The 17,122-nt window shown below is 39.2% G+C and overlaps 1 protein-coding gene across 9 annotated transcripts in view; it reads right to left on the bottom strand.

The window, feature by feature from the left end:
- RUNX1T1 (RUNX1 partner transcriptional co-repressor 1) overlaps nt 1–17,122 on the bottom strand; it is a 112,486-nt gene that overhangs the window by 24,332 nt on the left and 71,032 nt on the right. For all 9 annotated transcript variants that reach the window (XM_054058731.1, XM_009558031.2, XM_054058736.1 and 6 more), the window contains 4 exons: nt 13,678–13,859; nt 5,488–5,738; nt 4,150–4,235; nt 3,318–3,519 (listed from right to left, as the gene is read on the bottom strand). In XM_054058731.1, the coding sequence (XP_053914706.1) occupies nt 3,318–3,519; nt 4,150–4,235; nt 5,488–5,738; nt 13,678–13,859 (721 nt within the window). The remainder of the gene's footprint in view (nt 1–3,317; nt 3,520–4,149; nt 4,236–5,487; nt 5,739–13,677; nt 13,860–17,122) is intronic.

Raw genomic sequence — 17,122 nt, 5'->3', positions numbered from 1 at the left:
GTGGTTTTTACAAATTCATATACTTCTGAGAATCCTGGCTTCCTGGGGCAAATCCTGCAGGTATTGGCACTCTTCAGTTGGAGATTTCAAACTCCGTTTTGTAAGATTTCCACTCAGATAAATTCAACAGACACAAAATATCAACATTACTGCAGACTGTCTGATGTGTGCCTACACCACTTATCTAGAGCCACAGCTGCACTCAATAAGGCTATAGATCTTGTTTATAACCCACAATGTTACAGAACCCTCATCTTTAATTTATCTGACTGTGTGTATTTCAGTATACATTGTCTGATAAGTGTAATTATTCACTATTAGGATGAAAGTTGCAACCCTGCTGCAGTATGTAGTACTGAAATTCTTCAGCAGAAATGGAGAAGTCAGATGATGTATTATTCACTTCATAGACCATCACAGTTCATCAAGAGAATATATATAAAGTCTGAGTCATTTTTAGACTTTCATAAACATGTATTATTCAGATTGAAAAGAATAGACCCATCTTACCTTCAACACACTCTCAAAGAATAATGAGAGTTTGTAACCTGCTGTAGCTGGCTAATGTGTGTATTGGATTACACTGCATTAAAACAAATGATCAAAGATTTCATTTGATTTCTTAATTAAAAATATCAATCAAAAAATATTGATCAGATACTGTGAACTGTCAAGCTCAACATGATTTAAAGGGATGTCAAATTAAATGAAGCACAAAAATCTCTGACAGAAAGAAGTCTGCTTGTTCAAAATGGCAACCAGAATTTTCTTCAATTTCTTTTGGACTCGAACTATCTATAATAAATTTCAGCTCAGAGTTTTTCAGCAAGAGCTATCTATTAAGACCATCACATAACGTTTATAGTGAGAACTTATCGCTTCAGTGATAATATTTAATTTTAAAGAAAAAGAAACAAAGGCACAGACAGTGTAGCCATATGCCCCCTTTTTTTCCCCTCTTGCCAGTGGAGATGACAAGATGGATTTAAACGGTGGATTACCTCATTAAAAAAAAAAAAGTACAAAGAGGAATCACTGACATTTAACATCCCTGCAGCAAAACCCAATATTTACATGTTGTGGCACTTTAATTAAAATATTAGCGGAATTTTTCAACCTCTTCCTCCTCACTTCAAAAGTAAAATAAAAAGCTCCTAAGCAGAAGAGTGTCTCTAGATTTAATTCACAGATGCTGCTTCACTTTTATTACACCTCGGAATGTTGGAGTTTTCATTTTGTTAACTAGATTACTACCACATCTAAGGAAATACAAGGATCACCTTTCCACAGACTCTGAAGCAACTATTTTCTGCCTTACGTGTCAGGATGTAAAAGTCTTTCTTATCAATACTTATGACTGAAATGGATGCTACATTAGCGAAGTAATCCAAGTTTTATGTCCATGAGTCTAGGGAAATAGTTTTTGTAGCCGAATAACCAAAATGGGCGTGCTAAAATTGAAATGGACTCACTCCAATCAGTTCAGTTGTGCCCAGAGTACTGTAGAGCTAATTGGCATACCCAATGCCAAAGGCTGTGCTTGTCTTCTTAAGCACACACACTTTGCTGTTTCCAAGAATTCATCCTGACAAATACGCAAACAAAATGATAATAGGGAGACCTAATTATATGTTTGATCTTCATTTTATCTTGTTTTGCTTTTGTTCTGGTTATGATTATTCTCCTTGGATTGCACTGTTATCTATAAAGTTTTGATGAATGACTTGAGTTTCAGTTTCTTTGGAGAAATTACAAGAACTCAGTTTCTTTTTTTTTTTTTTTTTTAACCTACTAACTATACTTACAAGCACCATGGCCTGGCTTATTTGCATCACAAATTTATAGCAGAAGGGTGCCACTGCTTTTGTCTAGGGCCTTCCTCTCAAGAGTTCTTCCCGAAGCTGCAGCTGTGATCGACATTTCAGACACTGTATTTACGAGTCTTTCTTTACATTACATTTAACATTATTCGTACAAGCCATTACCTGAATGCTTCTTTCTGAGAAGCGCTCCTCTAGGGACGAGACTTATGAATGAAGTTGGGAACTACATTTCCATAACCCTTCCTTTCACTGGCTGAAGCTAATTTATAGAGTTATTGGCTCAGACCATTTGACACACAGACACAAAAGAAGGTTTGTTTGCTATCAGGAGGCACTAAATAGTTCAGTAAGAACTCTAAAGATTTACCAAGAAGAAGATGGAGACAGCAATAGATTTGTTATTCTGTTTTTCTACTTGCAATTAAGTAATTTCTAGAATTAATAAGAGATTCTTAAAGGCAAAACACAGCTCTAAACAAAATATGGTTGCAAAATTACACAAACATACAATTCTGCTACTGACTATAGTTTAAGATAATTTTGAGTAGACAGCATTTAATACGCACATTTTTTAAAAGATAAATATTATACAAGCAATCAGTTTGCAAAAGAGCAATGAACAATAAAAATGTATCACCAAGATGTGTTTCTTTAGCACACTTGCCATAAAAGTGAGGAGATGAGGTAGAAGCAGGCCAAGATATTACAGAATATTCGTAGTACAGAAAGACCACAAAATAAAAGCTTGGTTTTATACAGCAGAGTCACCTTGGAGTAGTTGTGTGAGGTATTGTGCGAGTGTGACTTGTGAAGGTTTGCAGGGGGTGAAAGTCCAACTGCTTGTTCTGCTCCTTGTATGTGGCTTTGCAGCTTAAGCTGAGCTGTGAGAGGCTCCAGGTAACTACACAGTGAGTAGTACCCAAAGTAGCTCAGATGTGCCTGGGTGAGCAGCAGTGGTGGACACAGACCTAGGAGGATCATGTGTGCATGTCTGTGGGCATTCCAGAGGTTGCTTCTTCCTTACACAGAAACCAAGTACAGCTAAGAAGTGCCCCTCTCTTTATATTTCCCTTCATTTCCTCAGAAAGACAAATTTCAAGTTAAATCATTTGATTTGAGAAGGTGAAAGCCCTTGGTTTCACAGAAACACTTATGGATTTCCTTAATCAAGCAGGCAAGGGAGGGAGACGGAAGGGACAGTGAGTCAATGCATATCTCATTGCTCTGCCATCCCTACCTGACAGTCTGTCCTCCCACCTCAGCTCTCTGAGACACTGCTGAATGGAAAGCAAATTGCCAAGTATCACCCAAACCCCCAAGCCATTCCGCATGTAAACATGACTATTAGGGCATAAGAGTTACAGTTAATTCAGTAGTTAGCAGAGAGGAATATTTGCTATCATGGAAGAAGAATCAGAAGAACAAATACGAACATCTAGCACTCGGCAAAGCTGAATGAAAACCAGTAAACAATTTTTAACGAGGATACCGTACCTAAAGTAACTGGATCTGGATTCACTGGACTCTGCTGTCTGGAATGACTACTGCTGCTGTTACCGCCTTTTTTTAAATCTTCTGCATCACTGTACCGCCGTATCCAGTAATTAAGCTCCTCACGGTCTGCTTCTTGACAACGCCGTAGTACAGTGAGAGATCGCCTAGTTTTTTCCACCATGTCCATTATACAGTTTAACAGCTATTCACAGCAGTAGGTGGAGCAGAGAAACAAAATCAGAAGATTTTATTCACAAACTGACAGAAAAATAAAGAAAACATTACTGTGCTGAGTGCACATCTTCTAATAAGAAGTTTCTCCCAGTTATCTCAAATACAGCTGGAAAATTCTTGTCTTCTTTTAAGAATGACGATCCCTTTCTGTTTAACTGGTGATCCTAAACTATACAGATATGGATTTCTGGCAGAAAGGGCAAAGACAAGAAGGAAAAGACTGAACAGACCGTCGTCTCACTACTAGTATTGCATGGTGCCACAGAGGCCAGGAGATCTGGTCCACAACTGATGCCTACAAATGCTATAACAGCTAATAAATTCAAAGAACAAATCCAATGTGTCACACATCTAGGGTTTACAGAGTAGAGTCCATTCCCCATTTGGCAGCCCGTAATAATTAGGATACTGCAGTAGGCATTTAACAGCAGGGCCTGGTATGAGCTACCTAACGGGGAACATTAAGACTTCTCTTTTAAATACCAACATTTTCAAAACTTGTCCTGGGATTTAGATTTGTTTTAAAAGAAAAATTTTAAACATTTATCTTAGAAAGGCTCCTTTCAGCTAATGATACATGAGTACATTTAGCCCTTACATGGTCAAGGTGTTTCCACTCTTCTGCCCATTCTCTGTCTGTTAGTCTGTGATCAATCATTTCTTCTTGACGTGTGCCATGCAACCCTGCCAAAAAGGAAAAAATCATGTTTACAATGTTGGGAGTCCTCTAGGAGGGGGGGGGGAAAGAAACAAAACCTAAAGAAAGAGTCTATGAGACAAATATATTGTACTAGTATCAAGAATGCCACCACAAAAATCAAAGGATGCTTAAAAACTGCCCTAAATTCTCTTTAGCACTTTTCAACAAACAAGTTGCTACTATTTTTACTCAATTTAATGTCTTCAGTTCTGCAAGTTCTGAAGGCTGCAAGATGATTTCTCAAAAATGGACATAACCCTTTCTGACTCTATACAATTATTATTAGATAGAATAATATACAATATGTAGTTTTTCATTTGCACTACTTGAAAAAGTCAGTAAGACAATTAATTGGTAATTTAGTGCATCAAATACTAGCAGTACTTCACGAAAGCCGAAAAATATTAGTATAAACTCAATGTTATTTCACTAAATGCAGTAATTACTATCATGTCAACAGTGTGTCATTAAGGATTCATCCCTTCACAGATGTTTAAACAACATGTGGTTAAAATGTAGCACATATACCAGAGCAGCTGACAACATGACACAACCAAGCCAGTATTTATTATCAACACTGAAGAGGAACCAACACTCGCTCTTTGTTTAGCCTCCTCTATACAGATGCTGAATATTTGTAAATGTAACTGTTTTATTGAAGATTTGTTTAAAATAAGGAAGAACAGTAAGTGCAGATTTGAAGCAGGCCAAGCAAATCCAAGAGCACCAGACATCCTATTAAACCAAAATGTGCTGTGTGGGGTGTGGTTGGTGTTTCTGCTGTTCATATCCTCTTCAGACATCCCCATGCCACAGCATACTCTTGAGGTGTCACACTACTTCAAAGTCTTTCCTCTAGTCTAAGCTGAAATCAAGGTATATCAATATTGTTATCATCACAAATGTGGCATTAGAAGAAAAATAAAAGGCTCTACCTATCCACGCCTGCGAGACAGCAAAGTGCCTGTACCATCTACACAGCTGCGAAAGCACAGGTTCCTCCTTCTTCTGACTCTATTCCTTTAGGGTGTAGCAAAGACACAATTCAATCCACTTTTACAAATATAAGTCTGAAACAAGGCCAATAAAAGCAGCTAGATGGACAAATGCCTATGAAGGCTACTGCTCAACAGCAGGTACATTTAATCAGCAAAAAAACCCCCGTTCAAAATACAGAATATAATCACAGAAAAAACAAACCTGAAAGAAACAATGCAGAAAATCAGCATCCCTTACCCATAGGTCTATTTCTGTCCCTGAGGTCCCTGTGGTTGGGGTGTCTGTATGAGTCCCTGTAGTGGTGGGCAATGGCCATATCATCCAAACGATAATGCTGAGGTGGAGGTGGGGTGGGATGAGGCAGACCATTAGGCTGATAAGATAAGCCATTATTTGGACTGTACCGCTGGCCTGGGCTAATAGTGCAGGGCCGCTTGCTTGGATGCTCTGAGTGCAAAGGCTCTCTGTCAAAGCCATTTTCTTTGGTTCTGAAAAACAAAGCAAAGGAACACAAATTTACTTAGCAAATATAGCTGCTCAGGAATATGCGCTCCTAACTACATGTGCAGCTCCCAGAACTAGAGCTTGTTTTCTCACTTTGTTGCAAGTGCGTGGCATTGTAGAACATTTTCATAGCATTGCTTATTCAAAATATACAAACGACACATTTACCTTATCTAATCACTAGCAGGGTGAGCCTTCAAATGGAGTAGCTTAAAGAGTTGTGCTGGAAAACAAGCAGCATTCACTGAAATCACTGGCTGATGGGATGGATAGGCATGTAAATGCAAAGCTGGAACAACAAATTGATATGTGAAGCTAGAGCCTGAGAAATGCCTACTTTCAGTACTGTGGGTTTATTCAAGAGGGTAGCACACAGTCTCAAGGTAGTAAATGTCAGTATACTGCAGGTCAGCTGTACATAATGCCAGGATGAGCTCCATTCAAGATCAACGTCATACTAAGACTTCGGGCAAGAATGACTCTAGATGATGAGAAATGCGTCCTTCAGATATTTCTGTACCATCTGAGCTTTTTCAGTCAAAGGTGCTGTGCCTGTCATTAATTTTGTAGGAAGATGTGGTTAAACTCAGGCCCTCAATAACATTCAAGATTTCCCACTCCATTACCCTTAGACAGGATTTGTATGCTCAGGTGACTTTCAAGAGTTATCGGGGAGAAGGGCAGGTTTTGTATGCTATAGATACAGATTAATTCAATTCATAATCAGCTGTTTCCAAAGAGTCCCTACTTGGCATTTCTGCCTGAGAATCCAGAATTCACACTGAGCTCATTTTCCATTAAAATGAAAAAAAAAAAAAGTCTATAGTTACTTAAGTGAGTTTACAACCCCTTTTAGAGAAGCTTCATTCCACTGGAGTACTGCGTTTTTAACCACTGAAACAAACAACATCTACAAAATATTAGCTTTGAACATAAAGGTTATTAGACATAAATATCACAACTACTGAGGTTGCAACCCTCGCTCCAAGAACTTTCATTAAACAGATGATATATTCCAGCCTTTTTTAAGGAGAACTTTCTCATCCATGATTTACAGATGGCACCTGTGTCACTGTGACAAGAAGGTAAATGTGATTTACTTTTCTTGTTTGCCTGCCGTTGAAACCAACTGGCCTTCAACAAACTCTTCCCCACAAACCAAACAACCTTGAGGACCTGCCTGTGGAGAAAGACTGGAGGTATTAATTGTTGCCTCTCAACAGGTTCTCCTTTAGGGTTAATGACAGGAAGGAAGAAGAAACCAGATCTTTGCCAATATCCACTGGGACAGAGGATCAAAGTAAGAATTTGCAATTACCAGCAGGAAATTAAAAGACGAATTGCACTGTTTTCAGGAGGAGTAAATAGATTTTCCAGCGACCTCACTACAATCATTAATGCCAGAAAAGTTCCAGGTATATCTATTTTATTACACCTTGACTTATCAACTGGGGGGGGAGGAATCTTTCACCAATACAGCAGGACAGCTCTTCTCATTTTGTGCTGAGATATAAAAGACATACTTTGTTAATGTGGAGTATACACTTTGTTCCAAAGCAAATACAGACTAACTGTGAGAATTGCTAATCAAGAAAACCTGAGGACCATCACGTATTTTTAGTGAGTTCTGGCACAACAGAACTGCTTGTAATAACTCCCAATGGGTAATGAAGTTTTGTATTTAGTTGCTGGTGTGCATTTTCTTTGCACTTATCTGCCCAATCTCAGTGTCTAGGCCATTCAATTGTAAAATTATTATGCAAGCAAAAATAGGACCTTCCTGTAGGTACAAGGTAAGCTATTCATATGCTAAAGTTCTTTAGTGTTACAGCTAGAATGATCTCTAACTAAGATGGGGAAAAAATCATAAACGGTAAGGAATTAAATACCTTCATTGACTTTTTTTGATCACACCAGAAAACTGTGATGAGTAGGAATTAATTTTTCTTTTTCTGCACTATGATTAGATGCTAAAATCATATACTTTCATACAAATGTACATATTTGCACCTTACTGTACAGGTATTTCTGTGTTTTTAACAAATACTTTGTACTTCATTACGTTACCGGAATACACTGCATCACCTTGGACAACACACCTGCATATCCATTTTCTTCTAGAACCCGGAGTTTAACTAACATAGAAGTTACCATTACCATTGAAAACACATTTAATGAAATTAAATTCCTATTTTTGCTGTTACACTGGGTAATGGCTCTCGGGTCTTTTCTGGGTGTTAAAACCTTAATTCTAGAATTTGTTGCTGTATTTTCTGCACTGACCAAATAACTTAACAGAATACCAAAATGAAACTGTACATAAATCCATTCTGTGTTTCTGATCAAACAAAGTGTGTGTGTGTATATATATATATAGTCAAATTCTCATTAGAACAAGTATCATTGGCAAATTTACTATATCTGAATATACTGAATATAGATATAAAAGACAGAGTGCCCTAATTCAGACGCCCTGAACTCAATCTACTATTCTGCTTCCGATCTCAGTCTTACTCATTCTTCCAGGTCTCACCACCTTGAAACAGCAGCATTTGCACAGGTGCCAAAGACAACACTCCTGTATCAACAGTGATTGGCAGACCCATGTGAGCATTAAATTCCCAATCCAAAACTGCCACAATTTTCATCTGTTTTCACCTTATTTTTATCTGATCCATCTCATTTTGCGTTAGAGAGGAAGTAACATTGAATGTGTAAGGAAGCTGAACTTGATGCTTTTTCTTGTTTTCTCTTTTTCTTGCTCCTGTTGGTCACATTTTCCTTGAATGTGTACATAAATCTACATAGTCGTTTGGAAAACTGGCAATATGAAATAGATGGGGTCTTTCTGCTATAAACATGCATGGGGTCATTTTATTTGAAAAGACATTTACTCAGATTAAGGATAGCAGAAGACATACTAGTCATTAATTTGTACCCATTTAACACACTTTATGTTGGTTTTAAGTTACCTTTCCAGTTTTAATGGATAATTTCCCAGGTAGGAAATTAGACCATTCAAAACTACCTTGGCTACAGAATTTTCACCTGATCAAGAGCATGACAGCAATTTCAAAGAACACTGAAGTCAGCTTGCAAGAAGGGGGCAAAGCTGTTCATCTGCTATTTGTGCAAGATACTTTGATTTAAATTGGACTTCTGCTAATAAAGCATTGATAACCAAAGATGTGATAATGCTTTGTTGGATACAATGCCTATTTTGGTTTTAATACTGTGTTACAGAATTCCTCATGATTATGCACGGCTTACAAGGGGCATAGCTATAAGAGCTGTGAGCATCCTTCACCTTATTGAGATGAGAAATATCTTAAAAAGTTTTGTCTAACAGAATTATACAAATTGGTCCCTGTTTCCAGTTACCTTCAATACAAATTCATCACCAGGGGCAGCAAGGGCACAACAAGTACAGCAGCACTTTCTAAAGTCACAGAAAAATCATAGCCACTTTTGTAGAGACATCCTAATAGATTTTTTTGCTTAAGAATGCCCTATATTCACTTTGTAGGCAGCCATCGTAAATATGGTCACTATATGAAATGTTCTTGTGCCATACAGCCCTTCCCAGCAAGCTCCAAGGATGACTAACCAGGAAAAAGTCTTTTGTACTTAACGTATTTTATAACATGTTATTTATAACTAAGCATCCATTCACCAAAATAAAAACGCACATTGGTCCAAGTTCCTTTGCTTTACTACAGTAGAATGTAAACTCCAAAAGTTGTAAACAAAATATAGTGAACACTTTGTTCCTCACACGTCATGAACAAATTACCAAAATGTGTTGTCTCCTCAGGTGTCAGTTTTTCTCTCTTTGCAGTGACTGATGGTTCCCAGTGTTATTACAGAAACAGATTGATCTTTTTAATGAGCTAGTTTAATAGACTCCAAAATCTCACCGTGGCTGCTCATCCATGTCAGACCATATGCACCAAGGAAAGATACAGTAAAACACGAAGCTCTGCTGTCAGATTGCTCTGTAAAACCTCACATTTGGATATGTGGATAAATAACCAGAGCTGGAAAATGCATGTGCAAAAATGGTATAAGAAATTACTGTATGTGGATTCTTTAAAAAAAAAAATAAATTACAAGATAGATGTAGTCACATGCAACACACGTTCCACTTCCCTTGCCTAATCCCTTACTGTATTTTACCTCTATTGGAATTGAGGGCATGCAGTTAATTGTGCCCATAACAAAAATGTAAATATGGATGAACGCTAGCGCGTGTGTGTGCATGTAATTCTAATATGTGCATGTATCACACACACATATATATACACACACACATTAATAAGTGCATATGTGGGGGTAAGATATATCTATTAAATACACGTCATATACACTGTGAAAATATACATCATCTCCCTTGGAAAGTGATATTTAGTGAGTGACATATGTCCAACAATCATTACTCCTACTGCATTCGGGGTTTTTTTCCATATTGTATCAACAGAATCACAGCAAACCCTCCTCATATAGGACGCCTTGTATCTTCCACTGTATTTTTATTAGTATATTTGAAAACTGCTTAGAAAACTAACCAAAAAGTGTATTTATTTCCAGATGTTTCCACCTGCTCCTCTGTAGACCATTAAAATAATGAATAGTGTAACAACTACAAAGCCAGAGAAGTATTTGGTTTCCATACTTACTTGGTCTAGGCGTCCTCTGCTGAGGACAGTTTTCAGTGGGCAATCTACTTACACAGAATCAAAAGATAGTTTGGGTTGGAAAGGACCTTAAAGATCATCTATTTCCAAACCCCTGCCATGGGCGGGGACACATTCCACTAGATCAGGCTGCCCAAGTCCCCATCCAACCTGGCCTTGAACACCTCCAGGGATGGGGCAGCCACAACTTCCCTGGGCAACCTGTGCCAGTGTCTCAACACCCTCATCATGAAGAAATTCTTCCTTATGTCTAGCGTAAATCTGTCCCTCTCCAGTTTATACCCATTGCCCCTGGTCCTATCACTACAAGCCTTTGTAAACAGTCCCTCTCCAGCTTTCTTGTAGCCCCTTCAGGTACTGGAAGGGCGCTATAAGGTCTCCCTGGAGTCGTCTCCAGGCTGAACAACCCCGACTCTCTGTCAAATTAGCCAAACAGACTGTCAAATTATCCAAATGAAAAGTATGTAAACACCCATTCAGTAAATTTAAGAATCTTTCCAACAGGATCTTGTTCTTCTTACCAAATCTGTAATATATATGTTCTTGAGTGCACAAGAAAACTCACTGAACTTGGTTCAGTCAAAACTTCTGTGTGAGTTTATTTTTTTCTGTGTAGCTTTTTTAACAGGGAAATAGGTGTGACTCAACCAGTGACGGGTTTATTTGATAATGTGAAAAACAACTTGTTTTTAAGCTAAGGGTGCCATTCCAAGCGGTGAGCTGGGCAGTCTTTCCAGGTCTTTCATGACACCAAAGAATCTCAGGGTCAAAAAGAATGGATTTTTTTCTTCTGAAAAGTCACTTCCCCAGAACCGAGTAGCCTAATTTCAAGCAGCAATTCACAAGAGCTAGTGGTTGATAGCTCAGGCACCTTGAAGCACACAGGCCAGCGGGACGCTCCCTGGACCCTGGGAATTCAAATGCAGGGTCACAACATTATAGGTTATACGGTCTATCCCTCACCTCAAACACTCTATGGAGAGGAACTGAAGACCCCCAGAGCCGGACAGAGCCTAAGAGGGATTTCAGTTGTGGAGGCAAAGGCACTCGCTTACAAGCACAATGTCTTATCTATTTAAACTAAAAAGAAATGTGGGAAAAAAAAAATCCATAAACCAGACTTAAATCCCTCTAGGTCTAGGCCTCAGCTTTAATTAAAGGATGAAGGCTGACTTGAAAATCCAATATTCTTCTGATCTGTGGTCCCCTTATGGGCTTCTTCGATGTTCTTTTTGCTAAAAGACTAATATGGGGTCTTTTCATAGTTAAGTTTTCATACCAGTATTTACCTGCAACAGCTATCACCTCCCACGCAACCAGGAGTGAAGCTACGATAGGTGAGACTGTGCTTACCACAAAATAACCAAAATTCAGTACTGTCAAACTGAGTCTCAAAGAGGGAAATACTATTTCAGAATGCTAAGGGGGAAAAAAAACTTTATTGCCCATTTTTTGTTTCTGACTTTATGTGAGAATCGAGCAATACTACCTCTATTAGCAGGGGGGAAAGTGAGCCAGGGTTGTCAAGAGAAGGCACATCCCTTTTCCACTCTGCCAAGCAAGACCTAATGGACTCATGAGACAATCCAATGTGTGTCTATCTACTTGTAGGAAAAATAATGTGTTTGCTACTGACACTGGACTAGGACATGCTGATATTTAAGCTATTCACTTTAAGAGTCCTTTTTTATATACGTTTGGTAAACCACTCTGTAAAGACTGAGGATATGCAGTAGAACAGTCCCAGGGAGCTAAATTTCAGCTTTGAAAATCTCACTTCTTTGCACAGAGTAAGAGATTATATGGAAAATGTCTTAAAATTAATGGTCTTTCTTGGATACAGTTAGAAGGTTTTGGTTAACACTGTTAGCTGTTTCAGTTTGGTGTAGTCGTCAGAAAAAAATGGGGGAAAGTGGATACAAGGAAAAGGGCTCCTCTGCTGGTGTCTTTATTTTCTTGCTGGTCCATAGGGATTTCCCTGAAACTAAAGCAAGCCAAGTTCAAATATTACCACATTTTTATCTACACCACAGCTATGTTCCTTTAATTTTTACTCTTCACTTCCAGCTATCAGTAGCTTAAAGTTTTACTATGCAGACATGTTCAAGATCTTGCATCTACATCATGAATATCTCACCTTCATATATATTAAAATATTTGGTGTTGAACCTTTGTCTACCAGCCTCGTGAACTTTCAGACTTTGCTTTCTCCACAGGCTTTCTGCTATGACATGGTTTCCCTACTCAACAATGTTGTCTGTACAAAACCGCAAGCCTTCTTGTCTTTGCACATCTTCCTGTTTTTTCATGTAAAAAGTACCTAGAACATCTGCCATGCCTCATGCACGCAGCTAATAGAATTTTGCAGAACAGCACTACAAAAGTTTCCCAAACTATAAAATCCATGGCAAACAAGACTAAGAAAAATCCAGCATTTGGGTCGCCCAACGGTAATATTTGTATGCCTAACACTATCACAGGAAGACAGTTAAAAATAAACAACCACAAGAGTAATTTTTCTTGTAACACTAAACAAAGAATTTTATTTAAATAAGAAAAAGAGAAAATTTTCATATCCCTAAAGCTACTACATATCACAAACGCACACTCACTTGCCCTTTTTCTGCACAGACTCTTTTCTGAGCTCGGTAACAAAGGAGATTTCAGTGAATATTACTCCTGCTTGTAAGAAATAGCCTTATGGATATTGGATCTATGCATAGAGAAACATGGCATATCAGAAGGAGTCAGAGTCCTGACTGCATTCTGGAGATTGCCTTGTGCTTCCCAATGACTGCCTAGCCGCTCTCCCCATATTTACAGTGTAATCCAACAAAATCTCAAATACAAAGAACTTGCACATGGAGCCAGAGTAATCTGCTGTTCAAAGCAAAGAAGTACTATGCACTAAATACTGTCACCATGGCACTGTCTGGCCAGTATTATTTCTACGTAGATATGACCAAAGCATGTCATCAGGCAATTCTGTTGCCCAAGTCCACATGTGCAGATACCTATATATACCTAAATATATACACATACATACACAAAGGTAATTTAATTTGGCCACTGCATAGCTGTAATGAGGGCTGGACCTGCACTCGGGGAACGCCACCCCAGTCCCCCATCCATGCACCCACCTGCACACTCCTCCCCTGCCAGCAAAGCTGGGCTTCTCCAACCCACAGGACATTTCTGAGCAGGGTGTTTAAGGAGCAGCAGTGCTCACCTGTCTGGAGTTCGCCTCTTCCCGTTTTCGTTCACATCGAGAAGCAGCTCTGAGGAGTCAACAGGTGAGGTGGTGCTGGCATCCAGAAGCAGCTGTTCGTGCTGGGCGAGGTACTGGGCTGGGTTCTGCTTGGCTAGCCTTGCACAGTGCAGCAGCTCCCGCTGCAGCAGGGGCAGATTGGCCTGCAATAACATTGCAAAAGTTAAGGGGGCAGCTTGCAGGCCACTTCAATAGAGACAAAGCAGAACAATCAGAAATCAAAGGAAAGCCTTCTCAAGGATGAACCTGTTGGAAGCATCCTCTATTAGGTTTGTTGCAGGTGGCTCCCTGAAAGCAGGCAGCTTCCTTACAGGGCTGTGGTTCGTATGCATGGAAGGATGGGAGTTGGCTTATGAAAACAGAAAACAAAACTTCTGTGAGAAAACTAGGCCTGAGCTCCACATCCAAAACCCGAGTTCTTAAAAAGCAGCAGTTTTCATCAAGTTGCAAACCTTCTTCAATATTTGCTTCCCACTCAGACTGTAGTTAGTACTTAGAAATTGTTTGAAACCATGGGATCTGTGGCTCCATAAGTTGCCTCAGTCACCATCCTTCCACATCCTGGGGGAGAACAGGATGGTCCTCACCTTTCCCATGATTTTGAGTTGAGAAAGCCTAGCTTTCCTAGCTTACAACAAAAGTCACAGTCCAGAGCTTCAGTTAGTCACTCGGAGGGCTATGACCCTCCTCCTATCCAGATGTAGCTTGAGTACTTTTAACCTTCCTCTCAGGGCCCCACTGGGACTGGGGTCATGGACTGGAAAGTACCAGGACTCAGACACAGAGAACTGAAAATGCTCACTGATCCCCAGGTGACACGTTTTGCCTGTCTACTGGGGTCATACTTAGTCACATTTCTTGCTAGACTTGGGACCAAGGCGAAACTGTGTGTCTTTCCCATTGGAAGAGATAGTTACAGATCCTGGGAAAAATCTTCCTTTCTCTGCAGCAAATACATACGTCGACATGAAGACAGTCCCGTCTCACTTCTTACCTACTTATTTGTGTCATGAGGTGATGTGCCCTGACCCATCTTCCATGCCTAGTGCACAATTACTTGTTGCCTGGGGATTTTCAAGTATTGGATTAAATTCTATGATCTTTAGTAACTAGAGACAAGACAAAGTACTCCAATGGTCCCTTCTGCTTTGAAATAACTCCAAAGGTAGGGAGCCCCTCTTCCCCTATTTTTTTTTTTCCCTTTAAAATCAAAAAGATTCTTAAACTAACATGCAGGGAACAACGCAAAAAAGCAGATGTTCTGGAAAGTTTTGAGCACAGGATCTTGTTAACTTACTTTGTGAGAATTATAACAATGGCAAATGCTCCAGCACCTGTTTCTGTACCATAAGAGTAGATCCACTGTGCAACAAGAAAATGCCAGAACAGGATTAATACATACGAAACACAAAAAACCTCCAGCAATTGCTATCACTTTTTCATCTTAGGATAGGAAATCAGCCAGTTGTGGAATGTTAAGTCTTTTCAGATCCTCACAGAACACAAGTATCTTCTTTCGGTTATCATTTTTGTCCAGGGCTACCACATAACCGAAAGAGATATTGAGCGCTTTTATGAGCAGAACTTTTCACTTGTTTTAAGTTGTTATTTTTTAAAAATCTCGCTCAGAATCAAACTCAAGACATCCATCTACTTAAACTGCCTCACATGGTGGGAAACGATTGGAAAAGTTTACATGTATTTACAAATATATACCTGGAAGACACAAAATCCTAGGTCTGATCCTATTAATAGTGATAAACATTTGGAAGATGTATCATCAGAGCTCAGTATTCCTGTGAGGTAGAAATATGAAGCCCCCACTTGGCAGATGAGAAATCAAACAAAACCAACACATTTGCTTTCCTTGTTTACATTCACAAACAAAAGGGATCTATTTCAGATGTAGATATTCCTGACTTCTTGGAGACAAATTTGAACTGGCTAGCAAAAATCTTGATTTATTTTACTTGTTTTCCTTAATGTTGATTCTTGCTCTTTAACAAAAAACATGAAAATTTGCAACTAAAGGCATCGTTCATTCCAAATGGGTTGAACATCTTCTCTGCACAGAAAACAAATAGTACAACTTTTAATGTATTTATTAAACATGGTTTGACTCAGTTTCTTATTTTTTAGAAGTTATTATAGAAAAGCATGAAATACATGCCTTGTAATTTGGAAGAGGACTTTTGGGCTTATAGTGGTTATCAAGCAACATTTGAACAAAGACTTAAAATCAAAGTGAAGAAAAGTAGTATTTGAAAACATTCAGTTCAACACAACTATTATCAAATCTGCTCAAAATATCATTTTAAACAATCTTTATCAGATCATATAGTGAAAAATAATGGGGTTATTGGAAAAAAAAACGAATTCAGATCCCTCTATGAGTAGGTCAAGTGTACAGCCTGCTTCTGGTCACCAAGGCTCCAGTACACATGGAGTTTGTTAGACCTCGCAATCTGTGGTGGATCTAGACAAGGCAGGATATACAGCATGCAAAAAGACTTCAAGAAGGTTTCTGTGACTTGCCTATGGTCAGGCAGTAGTTCAGAGGCAAAACTGAAAACAGGTCTGGTTTCATCGGATCATAGAGTCACTAGGTTGGAAAGGACCCACTGGATCATCGAGTCCAACCATTCCTAACAATCCATAAACTATGCCCCTCAGCACCTCATCCACCCGTCCTTTAAACACCTCCAGGGAAGGTGACTCAACCACCTTCCTGGGCAGCCCGTTCCAGTGCCCAATGCCCCTTCCCATGAAAAATTTTTTCCTAATGTCCAGCCTGAAACTACCCTTGTCCCTTCAGGACAAGTCTACTGCACAGAAGGGACTGCAGGGCTCAAGAGTCTCTCTCCTGTCATGGTAATGCTGTGGGACACAGCCAAGATTCTAGCTCTGGTCTTGGGAAAAAATACTTCCATGCTAGCACAGTCCTGAAGGCAAACTAATGAGCCCTATCTCTTGTCTCAACTTAATTTGGTCCCAGTTTGTATAGGTCTATAAAATGTGTATTAAAATTAGACATATTTGCCATGTGGTCCAGCAAGAACTATAGAAAGCTTCCATATGGTCCCTGCTCAGCAGACAACTCTTTCCACAGGGTCAATAGGCAGTTTGGCTGTGGGAATACATGTCCTTAAAAATACTGAAGTACCTCCTAACTATCGCCTTTGAGCGTTCAGCCATGTATGATAAAACCCCCTTCACTCTCCTTGTCATCAGACAACCACTACTTATCCAGGAGCAAACCCAGAGAATCTTCTCAGTTCACATCCACCCATACTTACTAAGCTGAATAAGTTGAAAAGCAGCAGAACTGTGCTCAAATAACAACCATACGCTACCAGCCCCAAGACAAAAAGAGCATGTAACACTAGAGAGTCCTTGTGAGACCATC

Source organism: Cuculus canorus, chromosome 2 (assembly GCF_017976375.1).
Source record: "Cuculus canorus isolate bCucCan1 chromosome 2, bCucCan1.pri, whole genome shotgun sequence".
NCBI classification, from domain to species: domain Eukaryota; kingdom Metazoa; phylum Chordata; class Aves; order Cuculiformes; family Cuculidae; genus Cuculus; species Cuculus canorus.
Note: the sequence above shows the minus strand (reverse complement) of the source record. Positions and strands in the feature narration are given on the sequence as shown.